Consider the following 22071-nt stretch of genomic DNA (forward strand, 5'->3'; position numbering starts at 1 on the left):
TATATATTTTTTAAAAAATAGGTATATATTTAAAAAAAATAAAAGAAGGAAGCTCCCCCCACCCAGCGGGAGCCGGTGCCTCACTTTATCGTGGAGGAAGTGTGTGCGTGTGAACTGAATGGCGAGCAATTATGCCCGTTGGTTCCCTGTGGGCGCCGGCAGGCGGCACCACCTGCTCTTGGCGGAGGCGGAGGCCGGGTGGCATTGGGGCCCTCACCCCGAGGTCTGGTCCCTCTGGGGCCCTCACCGGGGTCTGGTCCCTCTGGGCCCTCACCGGGGTCTGGTCCCTCTGGGCCCTCACCGGGGTCTGGTCCCTCTGGGGCCCTCACCGGGGTCTGGTCCCTCTGGGGCCCTCACCGGGGTCTGGTCCCTCTGGGGCCCTCACCGGGGTCTGGTCCCTCTGGGGCCCTCACCGGGGTCTGGTCCCTCTGGGCCCTCACCGGGGTCTGGTCCCTCTGGGCCCTCACCGGGGTCTGGTCCCTCTGGGCCCCTCACCGGGGTCTGGTCCCTCTGGGCCCTCACCGGGGTCTGGTCCCTCTGGGCCCTCACCGGGGTCTGGTCCCTCTGGGCCCTCACCGGGGTCTGGTCCCTCTGGGCCCTCACCGGGGTCTGGTCCCTCTGGGGCCCTCACCGGGGTCTGGTCCCTCTGGGCCCTCACCGGGGTCTGGTCCCGTAGGGATTTGCTGCAGACCCTGACAGAGGACGAGCTGCACACGCTGGAACGGAACCTCTGCATTTCCCACGACGTGGAGTTCCCCCTCCGCGCAGACGTGCCCGTGCCCCAGGCCCTGGTGCCCGCCTTCCCGGCGCCCCTCCCGCCCGAGGAGCTGCTCCCCGCCAAGGCCAAGGACCTGGAGGCCGAGCTGGCCTGCTCCATGCAGTACGACGACCAGGAGCTGGAGCAGCTGAGCCGCATGGTGCACCGGGCCGGGGACGCCATGTCGTCCCTGCTGTCCCCCCCCAGCGCCTGCCAGTCCCCTGCACGCAGGCCGGGCAGCGAGGACAGCCCCCGGGTGGAGGCCTCCCCGGGCCGCAGGCTGCGGCCCTCGGGCAGCGACGAGGAGGAGGGCAGGGTGTTCTTCATGGACGATGTGGAGGGGGCAGCCGAGGCCCCGGGCAGCCCCTCCGTGTGGCCGGGTGGCCCCCGCGCTGACTCCCAGGAGAGAGAGCAGGGCAGGGAGGCAGGGGGCAGCGTGCCCGCCACCTCGAAGGAGGAGGACGACTTGAGCAACAACAACAACGTCCCAGACCAGGACAAGGCCTGGGCGGCGGGCCCCAACTCCTGCAGCTGCCTGGACGCCCAGCCGCACCTGGACGGCTGGGAGGCGACGGCGGACGACGCGGAGACCGCGGAGATGATCGCCCACCGGACGGGGGGCATGAAGCTCTCGGCCACGGTCATCTTCAACCCCAAATCGCCCGCCCTCCTGGACGGCGCCGCCTCTGCCCTGGAAGCGCCCGGAACCGGCGCCTCCCCGTCGGAGACCGTGGCCGCGGGGACGGAGGGCCCCCACAAACTCGGCGCCGCAGCCACCAGCTGCCTCCTGAACTCCTGCGTGTGCTGCGGGGGCTGCCGGGGCGGCAGGGAGGAGGCGGCCGAGAGCCTGCTGGACAAGTGCAGCCCGGGCGTCATCGGCACCTCCTATGTCGGCTCCGGCTTGGCCAAGGGCGGGGCCAAGAGGCCGGAGGAGGCCCAGCCCGCCCTGGAGGCGCTGCCCGCGGGGCCCCCGGCCCCCCTGCCCCCAGAAGACACCCCCGACTGGCAGGAGCCCAGAGCCCCTGCTCCCAGCAGGTGCCTGGCACTCACCTCAGGGCCCGCGGTGGACGCAGCAGACAGGCTGCCGGGCGGTGGCGACGGCGGTCAGCAGGAGGAGCCCGAGGCCAGACAGCCGGACGGTGCACAGCCCTCCGGGGCCGGGGAGGGGAGCCGCAGCCTGTCGGGCCCCAGGTAAGAGCTCTGGCCACTGGGCTCACCCTCTGGCTGCACTGGGGGCGTGTTGTGTGGGCTGATTCTCTGTGGAGGTGTTCCCACGGACCCTTGGGGGTGGGGGGTGGGGGGGTGGCCAGGCCTCCTGGGCACGGTGGCGAATCCCGCCCAGAAATGTCCCCATTGGCCCCTGAGGACACAGGTGCCTTTCAGGTGGTGGCAGTGCCAAGCCCGTGGCCCGCCCCATCCTGGCCCTGGTGTGACCAGCGTGTGGGTGGGCTGGACAGTGGTGATGGGCGTGGCTTTGTCTTTGCTGCCCCGAGGGTGCCCACCTGACCACTCGGCCACTCGGCCCCCGTGGGCTGCACTCACCCTCAGTGAGGTGTGGGCCCCGGGCCGCCGGGGTGCTGGGACCACCCGCGATCCTCAGGGGGTGCTCTGGGCGCTGCCCTCCCTCCAGGTGCTCCTCTCCCCCGAGGCCCTGACCCATGGGCCCCCGTGCCTGGGCACCTCCGTGGACTCCAGGCGTCTTGGGTCCCTGGCTCCCCTCCTCCCTTGACATCGGCAGAGGAGGGGCGGGGTTCGCCTCGGTGGTTCCCACGGGGCTGGTGTGTTGTCACCACCGGCAGGTCTCTCACCAGGACCCTGCCTGCAGGGTGCCCTCCTGGCCTCAGCCGTGACCACCAGTGGGTGCTCAGCCTGGAGGCTGGATGAGGCCCTCTGTCAGGAGCCGTGGGAGATGGGTACAGAGAGGTGGTCAGCGGGGTGGACTGGGGAGGGGTCTTCACACCAGGGGGAGGGATCTGCCGGGAGCCGGTCCATCCTTGCTGTTTCAAGGGACCTGGCATATATGGCATATGGTTCTTAATATGTTTGCTCACCTTCTTGGCGCTGTGTTTTAACCAAGGTCACCTCTCCGAGAAAGGTTGAATCCCCAGGTAGGGATTTTCCCCTGAAGTTAGGGAGGGAATAAAACCCCTCAACTAAGTGCCAGGCGGGTAACTAATCACTTTAACTACAAACAATCATGCTTAAGCTACATAATCTTTACTCCCTGGAATGGAGATAAGAAACACCCTAACCTTTGGAATAGAGATTGATAGGATTGAATCAACTGGTATAAATACAGATGTAACAAGACAGCAAGACACAGAACTTAGAACACAGAGCTTAGAAGAGAATTCAGAAGACAGAACCTACACGGAGCCTGGAGACAGAAGAACTTCGCTGGAGAGAACATGGCAATAGATCCTGGACTGAACCTGACTATAGAACATGGCAAGAGAACCTGACTAGAACCTGGTGACTGAACCTGGCTGGAGATCTGAAGCAGAACCTCGCTGGAGATCCAGACCAGAACTTGGCTGGAGATCCTGGCTAGAGATCCTGGCTAGGCTGCTGATCAACTGAACGGTGTCTCCATGTCATTCCTTCTTCGCCGACTCCGTCCACACCTTTGGGGACCCCTGGACCTGCTGGGGTTGGACCCCGGCAGGGATCGTCACACGGGGGGGGGGGTCTCCACATCAGGGGGGGGTCTCCACATCAGGGGGAGGGGTCTCCACACCAGGGGGAGGGATCTTCACACCAGGGGGGGGTCTCCACACCAGGGGAGGGGATCTTCACACCAGGGGGTTCTCCACACCAGGGGGGGTCTCCACACCAGGGGGGTCTCCACACCAGGGGGTTCTCCACACCAGGGGGGGTCTCCACACCAGGGGGAGGGATCTTCACACCAGAGAGGGGTCTCCACATCAGGGTGAGGGGTCTTCACACCGGGGGAGGGGTCTGTGGGTACAGGGCTCTGTGCTCTGCCTCCTCCTCTCTGGCCTCGTCCTCCAGCACAGGTATGAGGAGCTGGCTGAGACCCTGTGGTGTTGGGGCCGCTGCTGCTCTCTCCTCCGTGCCGAGTCCCCATGTTTCCGGCCGGACCATAGCCCGTGTGCCCACAGCTGCCTTTCCTGGGTGGGGCCTCAGTCACTCCCCACGCCTCCTCCAGCCCTGGGTACTCCCTGGCTCCATAGATTGGCCTGTTCCGGACACTTCACATAAACAGAATCACACAATAAGTTACGTTTGGTGTCTGGCTTTTTAAAAAATGCATCTTCATTGTTGAAAGTGTTACAGATATCCCCGCTCCCCCCATTCCCCCACCCGGCCCCCGCCCCCGCTCCAGGCCTTCCCTACACTGTTGTCTGTGTCCAGGGGTTATGCATACATACATACAAGTGCTGTGGTTAATTTCTCCCCATCCGCCCCCTCGCCCCCGCCTACCCTCTGGGACTCAACAGTCTGTCCCATGCCGGTGTCTGGCTTCCGACTGCGCATCATGCTTCCAAGGCCGTGTGCACTGTGGCAAACACCAGCCCTTTCCCCCTTTTCATGGCTTGCTGGGGTCCACCCCAGCAGGTCCAGGGGTCCCCAAAGGTGTGGATGGAGTCGGCGAAGAAGGAATGACACAGAGGCAGCGTTCAGTTGATCAGCATGGTTGGGTTCTCTTGCCTGGTTCTATTGCCAGGTTCTGTAGGTTCAGTCACCAGGTTCTAGTCAGGTTCCCTTGCCAGGTTCTGTAGTCAGGTTCAGTCCAGGATCTTTTGCCATGTTCTCTCACTAGGTTCTGTCTCTAGGTTCTGAGGCCAGTTTCTGTCCAGGATCTTTTGCCATGTTCTCTCCAGTGAAGTTCTTCTGTCTCTAGGTTCTGTGTAGGTTCTGTGTCTCTTGGTTCTGTCTTCTAAGTTCTGTCTCCTGTTGTCTGGTTACATCCGTATTTATACCAGTTGATTCAATCCTATCAATCTCTATTCCAAAGGTTAGGGCGTTTCTTATCTCCATTCCAGGGAGTAAAGATTATGTAGCTTAAGCATGATTGTTTGTAGTTAAAGTGATTAATTACCCTCCTGGCACTTAGTTGAGGGGTTTTATTCCCTCCCTAACTTCAGGGGAAAATCCCTACCTGGGGATTCAACCTTTCTCGGAGAGGTGACCTTGGTTAAAACACAGCGCCAAGAAGGTGAGCAAACATATTAAGAACAGTGTGCCATATATGCCAGGTCCCTTGAAACAGCAAGGATGGACTGGCTCCCGGCAATGGCTGCGTACTATTCCGTGTGGGGATGGACGTGTTTTGTTTATCCACCTGCCTGTCCAGGCGTGTGTGCATGTGCGTGTGTGTGTGTGTGTGTGTGCTAGTTCCACTTTTTGGCTATTATGAACATCTGTGTACAAGTTTTTTAAAAAAAATATTTTTTTTATTGATTTCAGGGAGGAAGGGAGAGGGAGGGAGAGAGAGAAACATCAATGAGAAAGAATCATCGATCGGCTGCCTCCTGCACGCCCCACCCTGAGGATCAAGCCTGCAGCCCGGGCCTGTGCCCTGACCAGGAATTGAACTGTTTTCTCCTGGCTCATACAGAGGTCGCTGTTCAACCACTGAGCCACACCGGCTTGGCTGTGTACAAGTGTTTGTGTGTGTGGTCATGTTTCCATTTCTTTTGCTTTGATATCTGGGAGTGGAATTGCTGGGTCACATGGTTTAGCTTTCTTTGTAAATATTTTTTAATGACTTTAGAGAGAGAGAGAGGAAGGGAGAGGGAGAGAGAGAGAAACATCGATCGGTTGCTTCCCATACACACCCCGACTGGGAATCGAAACCGCAACCCGGGCCTGTGCCCTGACGGGGAATGGAACTGGCAACCTTTCGGTGCACAGGACAACGCCCAGCCCACTGAGCCACACAGGCCAGGGCCGTGGGTTAGCTTTTTGAGGTGCTATCACCTGTTTGCCACAGTGGCTGCCGTTTGCGTGCCCACCATCCTGTTCAGGGTTCATTTCTCACCTGTGCTGTGAGACTGTTTAAACCAGCGGTTCTCAACCTGTGGGTCGCGACCCCTTTGGCGTTCGAACGACCCTTTCACAGGGGTCGCCTAAGACCGTCCTGCATATCAGATATTTACATGACGATTCATCACAGTAGCAACATGACAGTTATGAAGTAGCAACGAAAATCATTTTATGGTTGGGTCACAACATGAGGATCTGTATTTAAAGGGCCAGGAGGTTGAGAACCGCTGGTTTAAACGTTCTTCTGTCCGCGGGCACAGCCCCTGGGACTCGCCTGAAATGGCTGTCTGAGGCCAGGCCCCCAGTTCGCCGCAGCAGGTGCCTCTGTTCCCGTTAGCAGCAGATGGTGGACACTGCGTTTGCACTGGGTTTCATTTGTATGTAATTAGGTGGAATGTTTGCGTGATTCCCCGTCAGGTCTACGGAATAAGATATAACCAGAGAATTCAGTCTCTCCCCTCATTCGCCCCCTCTCCTGAAGTAACAGGTTTACATTTTTATAGCTTCTCCTAAAACTTTAAAAATAGAAGCAGTGGTGCATGTGAGCCCGCACACATGCTTCCCCTCCTGTTCTTGGCAAAGGCCTCGTCCTGCACACGCTCCTCTCGCCTAGCGTTCCTGGCCGAGCCTGGCGGCTGCCCGTGGTAGATTCTAGATGTGCCCCCACTGTCACTTTCGGCCGCCTGGGGCCCGCTGTGTGGCTGGGCCCGCGTCACTCACGCCGGCTGCTGGCCTTGGGGTGGCCCCGGACTTGGCTCCCAGGAGCGAGCGGCCGCAGGGAGCAGCCTCCTGCGCCGTCCCTCTGTGATGAGGCCCCTTGGGAGACGGCGCCCGCTGCCTCAGCCATGGCCAGCGGGACGACTTTTTGTCCACCACCTACTGGACGGCTCTCCCTCGGGGCGAGTGGATCGGTAAGTGCATCGCTTTTCTGCCAGGCTGATCGGAAAACATCACGCATTCTCTGACGGGCTCCGTGGGTTTCGGTGACTGACCTGCACCCACTCTTTTGCTGTGTGTTCAGGGGACAGCCAGAGGACCCCTGCGCTGTCTGGAGCCCCCTCCTGCCTTCCTGACGTGTCCTTCGTGGACACGGCTCGTTTACGACACGCCTCAGCCCCCAGGCCTCATCGGCTCAGTGCCCACGCCGAAGCTGGGAAAAGGAAGAGAACCCGCGGAGAGCCCCAGGAAGGCCTCGGGAGACGCCCCATCCTCCGGGATGTCCGTAGGTGCAGGGGTCCGAGGGAGGAAGACTGGTAGGCGGCCGGCTGACCGGACAGGACATCCCTGCGTCTGGGTCAGGACCTTGGACAGCGGCGCCCGGGCCCAGCACTGCGTCGGGGGAGCTGGGAATCCGGCCAGCAGGTGGCGCTGTCGCACCCACAGGACCCGGCTGATTCCTGGGCGGCTGAGCGAGGCTGGGGAGACCCACCCAGGCACCAGGCGGGGCGCCGACCTCAGGGCGCCTGATGGAACACGGGGCGTTGGGAAGACAAGCATGAGATCAAGCAGCCTGCTGCCCAGCCACAGGCAGGAAGTTCACAACATTCCGACGGCGAGACGCCCGGACCTGGTTGGCATTCGGTGATGGCAGCGGCCCCGGGGCGGTGCAGCTGGTCACCCCGCCTGGCAGACGGAGAGACGGGCCCGAGAGGCTGTGCCTGAGCCCAGCCGCCTGCAGCGCGAGCCCGTTCTGCCCCCTGGCGTTGTGTCATGTGCCCTTCGCGGGACCCGCGTCGGCCTGATCTGACCCTGAGGCCCGCTGCCCAGCAGGTGCTCCTGTGGCCCCTGCAGTGTGTGCCTGGGGAGGGAACACAGGCCGCCCTGCACTCGGTCACGGGCTCCTCAGACCCGCGGCCACACCTGGAGACGGAGCCATGAAGGAGACGCCCGGGACGGTCTGCTTGTTCTAAGGGCACCTCCGGGAGCGTGTTTGCCCCCCGAGCGGAGCCGGGCCCAGTGGAAGGCCGGCTGTCCGGGTCCTGGAGGAGGGTCCAGCCGGGAGGAGCCCCTCTGCGGCATTTCCCCGGCCCAACCTGCGCCCCGTGCTCCCAGCTGTCCCGGCGGAACCGGAACCGATGTCCTCAGCTCTTCTTGCTGCTTCTTTCTCACCTTTTCAGGGTCACAGATCAGCCTTTTTGGGAAAAGTGGCGTTTTTTAAAACCCTGTTGTCCCTGTGTGGACTCACCTCATTATCCAGAACCTTCCGTACGCAGAGCCGGCTGAGTCAGGCCCTTTTCTAGACACGGAAGTCCGTCTGTCTCAAGTGCGTCTGCCTGTCCCTGGACGTCCTGCCACCATGTGTTCCCAGCCTCCTGCCTCCTTCAAAAATAACGCCGACGCTCTTTTTCTCATTATAACGTGGCCCCGTTCACTGTGGAAACGTAGGGAAACATGAATGAGAACGAAGGAGGGAAATAAAACCACCCCCGATCCCATGGGCAGTTTCATTGTTTTTTCACCGAATATCGTTTTGTGATCGCTCCTCCACAAAGCCGCTTCCTCTGTGGTCAGGACCCAGGCTCATTTGTCCTGTCCTTTTCCGTCCGTAGTTTCCCGCGTCGCATGAGCCGCGTGGTCACGCGCCCCTCTGGCTCGGCGTCTGGCTTATTTCCGTGGCACCAGCGCTGGGGCAGGACACGCACAGCAACGCCACGGAGTCCGGCCTCGGCCCCTGCTGTCGGGGCCCCCGGGGCCTGACCCGGCTGCGGCTGCTCGCCCCGGGTCTCCCAGCTCAGGAGCAGAGACGCTCCGGCGAGGCTGTGGTTTGTGCCCTGACTTGGTGCGCTGGGCGCTCCTCCCGCATGCTGCCCGTTCCCCGCGGGGGCTGCTCTCCGCGCCCTCCAGCTGGGGTTCCAGTTTCCTTAGGGACCTGAACAGGCTCCCTTGTTGAGATTGAGAGTCCTTATCTCACCCTCGATCCAGGGGCACCCGGCCTGGGAGGCAGCTGGCCTCGGGGACGCCTGCAGTGAGGGAGGGGGCCACCGGGGCTCATGTCCAGTCTCTCACATCCTTGACGCTCCCCCCAATCCCTGCCCTGCAGCCGCCCTCCGCCCTGCCCAGTGCCGGTGGCCATCCAGCCCAGCTTTCCCGGCATGAGGCGGCGGGCTCCCTCTGGGAGGGTCCCTCCCCAGCCCGGTCGCCATGTGGACACCCTGCCGGGGCGGCTCCGGGAGGACAGGGCTGGCAGAGTCCCGGCTGCAGGCTGTCCCCTCCTCCCCGGAGCCCGAGGAGGGCCGCATCCCCCCAGTCCTGCCCCACTTCCCGCCCGACTCCCGGCTCCCTGGGGCACCAGGGGACCCACAGTCCGGGGTAAGCAGGGCTTTGAGCTGGAGCGAGTGTGCTTGTCGGCACTGGTAGTCCTGGGGGGCGGGGAGGGGGGAGCAGGAGGGGGCAGGGGGGAGGGGCAGGCACCAGGGAGGCCGCAGCCTCAAGGGTCATGGTCCTCCATCCCAGGGGAGCAGGATTCCAGTCTGAGCAGCTGCTGCCCTGAAGCAGGCGTCTCTCTCCTCCTCCCAGAGGCAGAGACGGGAGGGAAGGTTGAAGTGCTGCGTGGGGGGGTGCAGCGTGAGGGGTGCTGCGTGAGGGTTGCAGCAGGGGTGGGGTGCTCCCTCAGCCGCGTCCCCGCTGCTTTGGTCCGCCAGCTGTCGCGCCTTCTGTTGGGAGCTTTTAAAAGCAGCAGCTGGCGTGGCGCCGGGGCGCGGCACAGTCCTGGGCCCGTGCGACAACACATCTATTTATACACGCACACACGCGTGTGCCCGCCTAGCTTTCCAGACGCGCGCACACGGCATCTGCGACAGGATCAGGGCCCGTGGCGTAGCGGGGACCCTTTCCCCAGCTGGGCTCGCACAGGACTAGGTGCCGCTGTGCCCCAGAGGAACCAGGCCCGCCGCCACCCCTCCTGGGGGGAGGGGTACACCCCACCCCCGCTCCGCCCCCTCTGCTGCTCCAGACTGCCCAGGGAAACGGACCTGCACAGGCGGGCCGTGCGGGCGCTGTGGCGGGGTCAGAGCCTCCTTGCTGTGCTGACAATGAATCCCGCTGTCTGGCCGCGCCTCATTGTTCTCCCGTCGACCCTGTGGGACGGGGGGCTGGTCTGCTTCGGGGCTGCTGTGGACATGCGTGTACACGTTTGTGTGAATCTGTGTCCAGGCCCCCGGGGTGCACACCGAGGGTGGATTGCGGCGTCACACGGCACCAGAACTGCTGGGCTGGCTTCCGAAGGGGCTGCACGGTCAGATCCCGCCTCCCGAGGGCTCTGATTTCTCCAAGTCACCAACACCTGTTGTGTTCTTTCTTTAAAAATATGTTTTTTATTGATCTCAGAGAGGAAGGGAGAGGGAGAGAGAGATAGAAACATCAGTGATGAGAGTCATGGATGGACTGCCTCCTGCATCCCCTCCCCCCACTGGGGATCGAGCCCGCAACCCGGGCCTGTGCCCTGACTGGGAATCGAACCCTGACCTCCTGGTTCACAGACAGAGCTGGGGGACCCTTTCCGGGCGGCGGGCCCTGAGCCACTCCCAGCCTCTTGTGTCGATGGCCACGCCACCAGCCTCTGGCCCACACAGACCGGTTTCTTCTCTGTTCTCCCCGCGGAGCACCAGGCACAGGCCCCCCAACCCCCGTGTCTGCTTCTCTGTGCAGCGGCTCCCCGGCCGGGGCCGGCCCCGCGGACAAGGCCGTGCTGGAGGCGGCCCCCGTGGCCACGAGAGAGAAGATCCGGTCCAGGTTCCACAGCAGCCACGACCTGATCCACCGCCTGTTCGTCTGCATCTCAGGTGCCACGTGCGGGCCTGGGCGGTGCGGGCTGGTGGGCGTGGGCTGTGCTTCGGGGGAGCAGCCAGCGCCCGCGGGGCTGAGGTCGGCTGCGGGTGACATCCTGACGATGATGCGATGATGTTGGGGGGTGCTGGCTGATGTCGGGGTGCAGGGGTGCCCGGCCCTGCCCGCGGGCCCCTGCTCTGTCTTGTCATCGCCCCACGCCCTGCGATGCGCCCTGCACCCAGCAGAGAACAGGCTTTGTTCGCTGTCAGGGTCCGTCTGCGTCCTGACTAGTTTGTCTTTCCTTCCTCCACGGCTCACAGAAAGGGGGGGCTGTTTTGTCCCCCAGGGGGTTCAGAGAGGGCGTGAGCAAAGGGCGCCTTGTTCACGGTTTCCTTTCGTTTTGTGGGGTTTTTTTTTTAAATATATTTTATTGATTTTTTACAGAGAGGAAGGGAGAGAGACAGAGAGTCAGAAACATCGATGAGAGAGAAACACCGATCAGCTGCCTTCTGCACATCTCCTACTGGGGATGTGCCCACAACCCAGGTACATGCCCTTGACCGGAATTGAACCTGGGACCTTTCAGTCCGCAGGCCGACGCTCTATCCACTGAGCCAAACCAGTTTCGGCCGTTTTGTGGGTTTTAAATGAGTACAAACCCAGGTGGTTCAGAAGTATACAGTGTGGGGTCCCGCCATGCACGCCCTCCCCACCCGCCCGGGGCGGGGCTTAGGCAGTGCCTGTCCTGCAGCGGGTTCTGCCCCCCGACCCTCCAGTGCCCCCTCTGCCCCCACATCCTCTGGTGCACCTTGTGCCCCCATACCCTCCGGTGCCCCCTCTGTTCCTCCCACACCCTCTGGTGCCCCTTCTGCCCCCATACCCTCCGGTGCCCCCTCTGTTCCCCCCACCCTCCGGTGCTCCCTCTGCCCCCATACCCTCTGGTGCCCCTTCTGCCCCCATACCCTCCGGTGCCCCCTCTGCCCCCATACCCTCTGGTGCCCCTTGTGCCCCCATACCCTCCGGTGCCCCCTCTGTTCCCCCCACCCTCCGGTGCTCCCTCTGCCCCCATACCCTCCGGTGCCCCCTCTGCCCCCACATCCTCTGGTGCCCCTTGTGCCCCCTCACCCTCTGGTGCCCCCTCTGCCCCGGTTGCAGAGAAGAGGCAGGAGCCAGCACAGCAGGGTAGCCTGGGTCATGAGCCCAGGCATCACTGCCATAAATATATTTTTATTGATTTCAGAGAGGAAGGGAGAGGAGGAGAGAGATAGAAACATCGATGACTATAGAGAATCAATGATTGTCTGTCTCCTGCACGCCCCGCACTGGGGATGGAGCCCGCAACCCGGGCCTGTGCCCTGACGGGGAATCGAACCGTGACCTCCTGGTTCCTAGGTCAAAGCTCAACCTCTGAGCCACGCTGGCCGGGCTCCCACGGTGGGTTTGATGGCTCAGGAGCTGGTGCCTGGCAGGCATTCAGCACAGCCACACGCCAGGAGCCTCCGGAGCTCGGCCTCAGTCACTCCCGCGGACAGTCATTTGGGGGCAGTCACAGGGCGTCCATATTTGGGGCGCGCACCGCTCCTCCCTGGCTTTGCAGAGCACAGCCCGGTGGCCCCTAAACAGCCGCATCGCTGGTCACGGGGAAAAGCTGGGTCCACCCCGTTTCTGGAAGGAAGGAGCCCCTGCCAGTGGGGGTGGGGTCGCGTTTCCCTGCCCGATGTGGTGGGGGCGGGGGGCTGGGGCGCAGAGGAGCTGGGCTTCAGGTACCACCTCCGGCTGGTCCTCTGCGGCCCTGCAGTCACAGTATTTGGGGCAGCGGTGTTTGCCGTGGGGCGGGCATGTCCAGGTGCTGCATGGCCGTGGCCGGGGGCGGTGCTGCCGGGGTGGGCACGGTGCGGGCTCTGAGATCCCCGCAGTGAGGGGCCGTGGCCGGGGGCAGTGCTGCCGGGGTGGGCACGGTGCGGGCTCTGAGATCCCCGCAGTGAGGGGCCGTGGCCGGGGGCAGTGCTGCCGGGGTGGGCACGGTGCGGGCTCTGAGATCCCCGCAGTGAGGGGCCGTGGCCGGGGGCAGTGCTGCCGGGGTGGGCACGGTGCGGGCTCTGAGATCCCCGCAGGGAGGGGCCGTGGCCGGGGGCGGTGCTGCCGGGGTGGGCACGGTGCGGGCTCTGAGATCCCCGCAGGGAGGGGCCAGGACTGCGCAGCGGTGGCCTGAAAGAGGAGACGTACCCAGCTCCTGCCTCCGCCAAAGCCACGTCCCGGCTGGCAGCTACTTCGCCCTGACCAGCTGCAGGCACACGGTCCCCGGGCGGCCAGCCCACCGCCTCCTCGTCTCCCCCCGCAGGGGTGGCTGACCAGCTGCAGACCAACTACGCCAGCGACCTGAGAAGTATTCTCAAGACCCTCTTTGAGGTCATGGCCACCAAGCCGGAGATGGACGACAAGGACAAGTTCCGGAAGGGTGAGTGCCCCCCGGGACAGGCTCTGCCGCCTGCTGACTGGGATGTCCAGCGCCCAGGGGTGGGGGAACCCAGAAGCCTGCATCCCAGCCCTGGGCAGAGATGGCCTCTCCACGGTGCGCGGCCGGGGATGGTGTTGGGGCGTAGACCCAGTGGGCACCCTTCTCTTCCAGTCGCCCAGACCCTGCGGGGCGCGGCCCTGGAGGACTGCGCCCTGTGCCAGGAGACCCTGTCGTCCTCCGAGCTGGCAGCCAAGACCCGGGACGGGGACTTGGAAGGTGCGTGGGGATCCCTGGCCCGTCTGGACGCTTCCTCTCTGTCCAGACCAAAGCCTGGAGGTCAGGGACCCTGCTCCCCACTAGCCTGGAGGTTAGAGACACCTGCCCCCCACTAGCCTGTAGGTCGGGGACCCTGTCCCCCACTAGCCTGGAGATCGGGAATCCCTGCCCCCACACTAGCCTGGAGATCAGGGACCCCTGCCCCCCACTAGCCTGGAGGTCGGGGACCCTGCCCCCCACTAGCCTGGAGATCAGGGACCCCTGCCCCCCACTAGCCTGGAGATCAGGGACCCCTGCCCCCACACTAGCCTGGAGATCAGGGACCCCTGCCCCCCACTAGCCTGGAGGTCGGGGACCCTGCCCCCCACTAGCCTGGAGATCAGGGACCCCTGCCCCCCACTAGCCTGGAGATCGGGGACCCCTGCCCCCCACTAGCCTGGAGGTGGCAGCTGGAAGCCGTGGCTTGCTGGTCAGGGCAGGAGGCTCGGGCGGTTAGGGCATTGGCAGCACCTTTTGGGGAGGACCCTAAGGCTCTGGGGGGCATGCGTCCCCCTGGAGCCTGGAGAGGTGCTGGGAGGGTGAGAGCAGTTAGGCCTGAGCAGGGTCACAGGCGGCCGGAGTCCGGGAGGCGGAAGTTGACCCTGCGATAGGCCACAGGTCACACCGCTCCCTGCGTGCCCGGCTGCCCGGACGCCCCTGGCAGGTCCCCAGCTCAGGGCCTCTCCCGCGCACCTGGGGACAGGTGCACATGGAGGCTGCGGGCGAGCGGGGTCAGGGGCGGCCCCGCCAGGGCGTCCTCGGGACCCCCGGGTGCTCTCATCTGCCTGAGCTGGAGGCCGGCCCAGCGCAGCCCAGGGCCCGGGCCCGTCCAGGGCCTCGCTGGGTCCAGCAGGGGTTGGACGGAGTGTCAGGGGCAAGCGTGAGAACCGACCCCGCTGGGGTGTGGGGGAGCTGAGGGGATCCTAGGAGGATGGCCGGTAAGGCGAGGCCGGAGGGAGGCGAGGAGGCCCTGGGTGTCCCGTGGCCGCGCGGCCTTCACCAGTTCCACTGGGAGGCGCTGGGGGGAGGCCTGGGGTCTGCAGGGTGGGCGGGACCTCTGAGCACCTCTGTGGCCGGGCGCCTCCCCCTCTGGGTGTCCTGCTACCTTCGGCCTGGCCCATGGCGCCCCACAGGGCCTGGGGTGGAGGGAAGTGACTGCTTCCCACACTTCAGAGCCCCTGAGAATGGGAGAGGGTGGTCCCTGTGACCCTGTGACCCTGTGACCGTGTGGGAGGAGGTGGCCCTGCCCCTGGCCCTGCCTGGGCAGCACAGGTGATGGGGAGGGGCGGCACCAGCCTTGGCCTCCAGAGATGGACGGGAGTCTGCCTGGGCCTCCAGGGCCCCAGGTCCTGAGAACTGCAGGGGGTGAGGGGTACCCTGGGTGGGTGGGGCCAGGGACCCCTGACGCCCGACAGTGTTGATTGAGGGGGTGAGGGGTTGACTCCTTTATTTCTCAGCCCCTACCTTTGCCCCAGGGCCTCGCCAGATGGGAGCTGGCGGGAGAGCTTGGGAGAGGGTGGTCCAGGTGAGGCTGGGGTCCGACCGACAGGCACTGCCCACCCGGCACTGCCCACCCACAGGAGGCCACCCGTTTCCGAAACCAGGGATGCATCCAGGGCGGATGGAAACAAGGGGGCGGGGGCTGCCGGCCACTGGGCCAGAGGCTCCTGCACATCCACCTCCGCCCCCCCAGCCCACCTGCCCCCCCAACCCCTCCCTGTGCCTGACGCGCCCCCCGCTCTCTTGTCAGACCCGCCCGAGTGGGTCCCGGACGAGGCCTGCAGCCTCTGCACCGCCTGCAAAGCGCCCTTCACGGTCATCCGCAGGAAGCACCACTGCCGCAGCTGCGGGAAGGTGGGCGCGCCGGTCAGCCCACGGGGCTGCGGGACCCCCCCAGCCCGGCTCTGACTCGGCATGGACTGGGGCGCTCGGCCACAGGGTCTGCATGGTGCCCGGTCCCCTCCCTGCTGCTTCAGAGCTGGGAACGGGGGTGGGGTGGGGGGGGCAGGGGTCTAAACAGGAGCCTGCAGCGCCTGGTGTGGGGCCTGGGACTCCCCCTGAGCCCGGCCTCCTGGAGCCCCCACCCGCCCCAGGTTTTCCTGCGGGCCCGCCCGCGCATGCGCGGCCTGGTGGGTGGGGGGAGGGCCGGAGGCCGCGCTCAGGGCTCTGACACTGCCCTCTGGGTGCTCTCTGGGTGGGGCCAAGGTCAGGGTGCGGCACAGGTGGGCGCTGGGGACCCTCCCAGCTCACTCCCCCCCTCCACCTTCCAGATCTTCTGCTCCCGCTGCTCCTCGCACTCGGCCCCACTGCCCCGCTACGGGCAGGTGAAGGCGGTCCGCGTGTGCACCCACTGCTACGTGTTCCACGTGACGCCCTTCTACAGCGACAAGGCGGGCGTCTGACCGGCACCAGGCACCCCGGCCCCGCCCCGGCAGGAAGGCCCCCGCGCGGGGCTCCCGCCGCTCGGTCCCTCGGGTTGTGCCCGCATTCATCGGGCTGTTGCTGCGGAGACTTCCAGAGCATCCCGCACCTCTGTCCGGCCACGCGGGCTCCCCCACCTGCAGGGCCAGCGCCGGTCAGCCCACGGGGCTGCGGGACTCCTCCCAGCCCGGCTCTGACTTGGCATGGACTCGGGCACTCGGCCACAGGGCCTGCATGGTGCCCGGTCCCCTCCCTGCTGCTTCAGAGCCAGGGGCTGAGCTGCTGCCTGGAGGCTGGGCCGCAGCTCAGGGAGCAGCCGGGCAGCCTCAGCGCCTGCGGCTAACTCGGACCCTGGACCCGCCGGAGAGGGCCGGGCCTCCGTGCCCGCAGGCTTCCCCACGCGCTTGCCAAACCAGTGCCCAGAGCCCGGGACACCCACCTCCTCCCCCGCGCCCCCTGCCCGCCCCCTCGGGGCCTTGGCTGAGCAGCACACGCCTCACTGTGCCCAGTGGTCCCTCGGGCGAGCTGCCCGTGTTGCCTGCCCACCCACCCACCTGTGGATGGGGAGGGGCCGCGTGGAGACCCCCAGACAGGCCCCGGAGCCTTAGGCCGGGGCTCCCAGGCAGCCACGGACCACGGGGCGCCGCCCCCTCGCTGCCGCCCCCGCTTCCCGCACCCCTGGGACCTTGGCCCCGTCCTCCGACAGGCGGGCGCAGGCCCAGCGGGACTCCTCAGGCTAAATCTCAGGCTTCACATTGCAATGAGGGTTGCAGCTTTATTTTTAGAGAGAGAAGACACACCTACTGCTTCTTTTATAGGAGAAACCCGGTTACTGTTAACGTGGACACACACGAGACGGTTTCCGTGGGAGGGAGAGTATACGACGGAGTGACTATTCTGTATGGAGAGTATTTTTATTTTCTAAATGCTGTAATTGGACACCATTTCCATAAATCTATTTACGGACTGCAGACCCTGGTTGCCCCTGTGAACATGGGAGCTGGGGGGCTCTGGGCTCTGGGGGACAGTCCGAGGGCAGGACCGGCTTCCTCCCCACCAGCCCCAGGAGGAGGGCGGCTCCCCATCCCCCACGCACCCCTTCAAGGGCTCCAGCGGGCCACTGCCCCGGGACTGCGGTCCCTCTGCCCTCTGCAGGGCTGGCCACCCAGGGGCAGAGCCAGGCCCTGGGGGTGCAGAGGGGTGAGTCTAAGGCAGTCCCCTCGCTCAGGAAGGATCTACGAGGCCGCCTGCCACCCACAGCGGGGGTCAGCCCCATAAGTCAGCCTGGCACCCTGAGCAGGCCAGCCTTCCTGAGCCTCGGTTTCTCCGTCACCACCATCATCACTTTTCCTGGCCCTGCTTTCTGAGTGCTTCCCCTCCTCTCCCCACGACAGCGCCTCGGGGAGCAGCACCCCCACATCGCTGGTGGGGAGTGAAGCTCAGGGAAGTGGGTGGGCAGCACAGCCAGGCCCTGGGCTTGGGAGGCCGGCCAGCGCCCTGTGCTGAGGAGGTCACAGCACTGGCCTTGGGGCTGTGCCTGGGGCCACTTCCGGGGTCTCAGCTCCGGAGACAGGCCCTCCACCCGCATCGGGCACTGGGCCGGACCTTCCTCCTGGACTGCCCACCTCACCCTGCTCTGGGCTACACACGGGCCTGGGAGAAGGCCCCCATGCTCACCAGCACCCTCCTCAGGCTTCCAGTGACAGTCAGGGGCCCTGGGCTGGCTGCCCACCCCACCCCCACCCCCACCCCCAGCGACTCAGGGCCCAGGGGGCAGGCCACCAAGATGAGGGGCCTGGCTGCCCAACCCCCCCACCCCCACCCCCAGCGATTCAGGGCCCAGGGGGCAGGTCACCAAGATGAGGGGCCTGGCAGGGAGCACCCAGAGGCCCCTATTCAAGGGGGCTCAGAGGTGGGGGAGGAAGGGCAGAGAGTCACCATGCCTGGCTGTGAGGAGGCCGCCCTGGGGTAGGAGAACGGGGAAGCCCCAACCGGTCCACCCCTCCCGCTGCCGCTCAGACCAGTGCACACCCCCCACACTCCCTGGCCTCTGGAGGGGCCCCTGCTGCCTGCCCCTATTTGTGGCTCATCTGTCCCCACAGACATGCTCAGGTCCAACCAGCCTGCTGTCCGGCCCCGCCCACATCCCCTGGGAAACCCCAGGTGGGCAGCCGCCCACCCCAGCTGGCTGTGTGACCCTGGCGGGGGTGAGGGGCGCGTGAAAGGAAAAGACTTATGATGTCTGAAGAAGGTGATGAAGGCCAAGTGGGTGGGGCAGGATTGGGGGGTCCTTCCCCCTCCTTTCTGTGGCTCAGGGTCCCTGCTATAGCCCCCGATGGCCACCAGGGGGCGCCCATCCACTCGCCTCCTCTCCCAGAGTGGCCTGATGACCAGGTGTTGGGGGCCGCTGGGGTGCTGCCGGCAGGGGTCCCCCACTGCAGACGGGCACTCCAGGTCCAGACAGGACACCAGCACAGCCACACCCGCTGGCCAGGCCCTAGCCTCTGGGTTCCTTAAGGGGGTGGAGGGTCCAGAGGGTCCTGGCCCAGCAGAGACCACAGGCAGGGCAGGCACAACCCAATGGCTCAGGGAGAGGGAGAGAGGGGTCCTGGTCGGGACTGGACCCCAGGGCAACATGCCGGGGGGTGGCCCCAGCCCCGGCCCTCACACATGCTCAGAGCAGAGCCCAGGTCGGTCCCTTCGCAGGGGCCAGCGAGCCTGTCAGAACCTCTCCTGGCTCTGAGGCGGGAGAAACGGGTTCCAGGCCTGCACGGAGCAGTCGCTCACTCAGACACGAGCAAGGCTGTGGGCTCATTTGCTCCCAGATGGGGAGGGGATCTCAGGCTGGAGCCCACCCCTGAGCTGGGCAAGGGTGGGCACCCAGACACTCCAGACCGGCCCTGCCCGTGGGCCTGCAGGTCCGGGTCACTGAGCTGGCTGTGGCGGCTGGGCCTTGTGGGGTGGGTGAGCGGGGTGCTGTGGAGAACGGGGTGCCGGAGCTACAGAGGCACAGGACAGCCCTGAGTGTCTACAAATGGTGATGCTCCCAGCGGGGGGAGCTCAGACGGGGACATGGCTGGGTCACCCCAGGCACCAAGTGCCAGGCTACTTCCTGAGGGCACTGGGGAGCCATGGAGAGTTCTGAGCAGGGAGGACATTCAGGTGTGTGGTGTGGACACCTCGCAGGGGGTGGGGGTGGGGCAGAGGCCAGGGCCCCGCTGCTGGGACCCGAGCGCCGTCAGAGGCAGTAGCGCTCAGCGTCGCCGCTCTGACCCTGCTGTCCCACCCCCTCCACTCAGGACCCTGTCATCTGAGAGGCCTCTGCGCCCTCACACCCCCTGAGCTGGCCTGCTGCCTCTGGGGTAGAAGCTGTTGATGACCCAGACCCAGGACTGGGGAGCTGGGTGGGTTCTTGGGCTGAGGTCCTCAGGGCATCCAGCCTGAGAGAGGAGGCCTCTACCCTGGAACCAGGAGTGGCACTAGAGCCACCTGAGCATGGGGGGGGGGGGGGGGCGGGGGGGACAGGCCAGAGAAGCCCAGGCAGCAGGACCTGGAGAGGGGTGTTGGGGTGACCCCCATGGTCCCTATTGTTCAGAGAGGGCAGGAAGAGCCAGCGCATGGAAGGCGGTGGGCGAGGAGGCAGCTGGCCCAGCCTGGGCTCAGGGAGGAGGGGACCGGCACCTGCCGCAGACTGTCCTACCGAACCGGGCCCTGGGGGTTCTGCGCGGCCTGCTGGGGGCTGGGTCAACCAGCTGGACCCTCGGGCGCCTATGCCCCGCCCCCACGTGGGGCCCCAAGCGAGACCGCTCCGCACACCCTCCCACAGTAACATCTTCCATCGGTCCCGCCCCCTCCCTGCACCGACTTGCGGCTCAGCCCTCAGCCCGCAGGCGCGCAGCCGGGCCAGGGCCCGTCCCACTCACCGCCCCGCTGCTCCCCCTGCCCCTCCCTCCGCTCCCTCCCCCTTCCTGCCCTCCTGCCCACTCAGTGCCACCTCCTGGGCTGCCCCCTCCGCTTGGGACCCGGAAGCCTCTGCCCGCGCCCAGCCCCTCGCCCAGGCTGCTGACCCGGCCGCCTGCTCCCCCCACTCCTTGCGGTGCGCGGGGCCCACACTCAGAGGCGGCGGGGAGCCCCGCGGGCACTCGGCGTGGCTGGGGGAGGGGTCCCCGAAACGGCCTAGATGCAAAGGGAGGCAAGGTGGGAGCGACCCCCTCTGGTCTCAGGCCAGGTGGTGGCAGGCACGGGGCTCCCACCATCACCCCCATCACCTGCGCGGCCCGCCGGGTGCACCGCTGCCCCCGCCCCCCCCCCGCCGGGAAGGAGCCGGCATCCCGAAGGAGGACGTGCAGCTTTAGGGCAGGGGTGGTGACCTGGCAGAATGCTGACCCGCAAGTGGGAACCACAGGCCCCGCCCCCTGGGCCCCAAAGCCCAGAATGCACCCGCCCCTCCCAGAGTTGGGCGCCCCCTTCCCCCCTGCACCCTGAGCAGCCTACAGACTAACCAGGAGGGGAGGACAGCGCCTGCCTCTTGTTAGGGCTCTGCCCTGGCCCCGGGGTGGCTGTGGGGCGGGAGCAGGAAGTGCGGGGCTTACATCAAAGGGGTGTTTAATGTCCGCAGGGAAGTATCCACGGCCTCCAACCCCCAAGGGCCCTGCCCTCTGCTGGGTGCACCCGTTTCTCATCACACAGCTGTGGCTGTCACCCCAGCGAGTCAGGCTGTGTCACCACCCCTGCACCGACCTCCACTCCGCTGGGACTGTGGTGAACCCCTGGCCAACCCTTGAACCTCAGGACTCCCAGTTTCCTTATCTGTGGGTTGGAGATGCGGACACACACAAGGAAATGCAACTAACGCATTCAACACGTCCTAGGACTGAAAGTGTGCCGTCTTCCTAGGTTTTACTAGGGGCCCAGTGCACGAATTCGTGCACCTTGAAAGGGACTGTGGGCCTGGAGGCTGCTAGGCACAGAGGCGGGTCTTGGCCCATGCTCTGTGTCCCGGCCCTGCCCCTCCTGCCACGGGTCCCAGTCCGCTGCTCTCCCGACAGCCAGGAGCGATTGGGGCCAGCACCAGCAGCAGTTGCAAGCAGGGCCAGTGCTGGGTGCGAGCTGCGGCTGCTGCCCTGATACCCCCTCAGGAGCAGGGGCAGGTGGAGAAGCCCTCAGGGGTGATCGGCCAGCAGCCACTGCCCACACCCGCTGAAGGCACTGAGGGATTGGGGCTGGCGGCGGCCTGGCAGCAGGCGCAAGTGCTGGGTGGGACGGTGGCACGTGGGAGCAAAGAATTTTCAGTAACCACCAGAGGCTCGCCCCAATGACAGCGCCCCGCGCCCCACCTTGGTCTGGTGCCCCTGCTCACCTGCTCCACCATCCCTCCATGTTCCCCACACGCCCCCTTGTGGTCAGCACAGTCATAGTGACCAGTTGTTCGGTGGTTCTGCTGTTCCGTCTATTTGCATATTAGGGTTTTCTATAGATAGATGTTTTGTCTTAGGACTGGGGCAGCAGCAGTGCCTCCCATTTAGAACCTCTGTGTGTGTGTGTGGGGGGGGGTCCACCCACCTTGTCCCCCACACTCTGCAGCCTGCTGGTTCCATGCTCAGGACCTGCCAAGCCACCAGTAACATGGAAGATGCAGGGGACGGAGGCCGGTCCCTGCGCTTCCTGAGCCAGCTTAGAGTCGGGGGCCACCAGGGCTGGTCGCAGCTGGGGGCTCGGTGAGGCGCCCTCTCCCTTCCCACAGCGGCGATGCTCTTCCCCAGAAGGCGCTTTGTTGGCCAGAGGGACACTAGCACCTCCTCCAGAAATGCCCCCACCGGTCAGAATGCCCGCAGCAGCAGTCCTCCGCTGGGGGGAGCCCCTCCCAACCCTGGCGGCAGATCGTTGCCCGCCCCTCCCTGGGCTCCGGAGTCGACCGGGCAGTTCAGAGACACCGCCGCCTCCGCTGTCCAGCTGATGTCCCCAGGAGGTCGTGCTCTCAGGCTGCCTACGCCCCTCCTCCACGCCGGGGCTCTCCCGGGGTCGCTCAGTGTCCGGCGGGGAGGGGTGTCTTTTGGGCTCCAGGCGACGCCGCGAGGCCCGGTGCTCCCGTGGAGCCAGTGTTTTAGACGGATCGGGGGGCACAGGCTCCTCCTGCGCATGGGGTGCAGACCCGGGGCTGGCAGGGCGCTCCAGCCGCTCCCCGCGTCCCGACGGGCTCTCGCGCAGGACCCGGCGGCCTGCGGTCCCACCGCGCTCCGCTTCCTCTCGGCAACGCGTCCGGCCGCGGCTCCCTCATTGGCTGCGCGCCCCGCAGCCGGCCATTGGTCCGCGGTCCCTATTTTACATAGGTCGCCCTGGGCCA

At 65.4% G+C, this 22071-nt stretch overlaps 2 protein-coding genes across 2 annotated transcripts in view; both read left to right on the forward strand.

Annotated features, from left to right (window-relative positions):
* Positions 1-15898, forward strand: part of ZFYVE28 (zinc finger FYVE-type containing 28) — a 42085-nt gene extending 26187 nt beyond the window's left edge. The window contains exons 8-13 of the mRNA XM_059677355.1: positions 677-1948; positions 10415-10548; positions 12876-12992; positions 13164-13268; positions 15058-15161; positions 15578-15898. Of these exons, the coding sequence (XP_059533338.1) occupies positions 677-1948; positions 10415-10548; positions 12876-12992; positions 13164-13268; positions 15058-15161; positions 15578-15709 (1864 nt within the window). The 3' untranslated portion in view covers positions 15710-15898. The remainder of the gene's footprint in view (positions 1-676; positions 1949-10414; positions 10549-12875; positions 12993-13163; positions 13269-15057; positions 15162-15577) is intronic.
* Positions 6012-8451, forward strand: LOC132222418 (uncharacterized). Its single transcript, XM_059677362.1, has 2 exons — positions 6012-6678; positions 6789-8451. The coding sequence occupies exons 1-2, from the start codon at positions 6613-6615 to the stop codon at positions 7350-7352; spliced, it is 630 nt and encodes a 209-aa protein (XP_059533345.1). The 5' UTR covers positions 6012-6612; the 3' UTR covers positions 7353-8451.
* Positions 15899-22071: the final 6173 nt, after the last annotated feature.

This window comes from Myotis daubentonii, chromosome 1 (genome assembly GCF_963259705.1).
Source record: "Myotis daubentonii chromosome 1, mMyoDau2.1, whole genome shotgun sequence".
NCBI classification, from domain to species: domain Eukaryota; kingdom Metazoa; phylum Chordata; class Mammalia; order Chiroptera; family Vespertilionidae; genus Myotis; species Myotis daubentonii.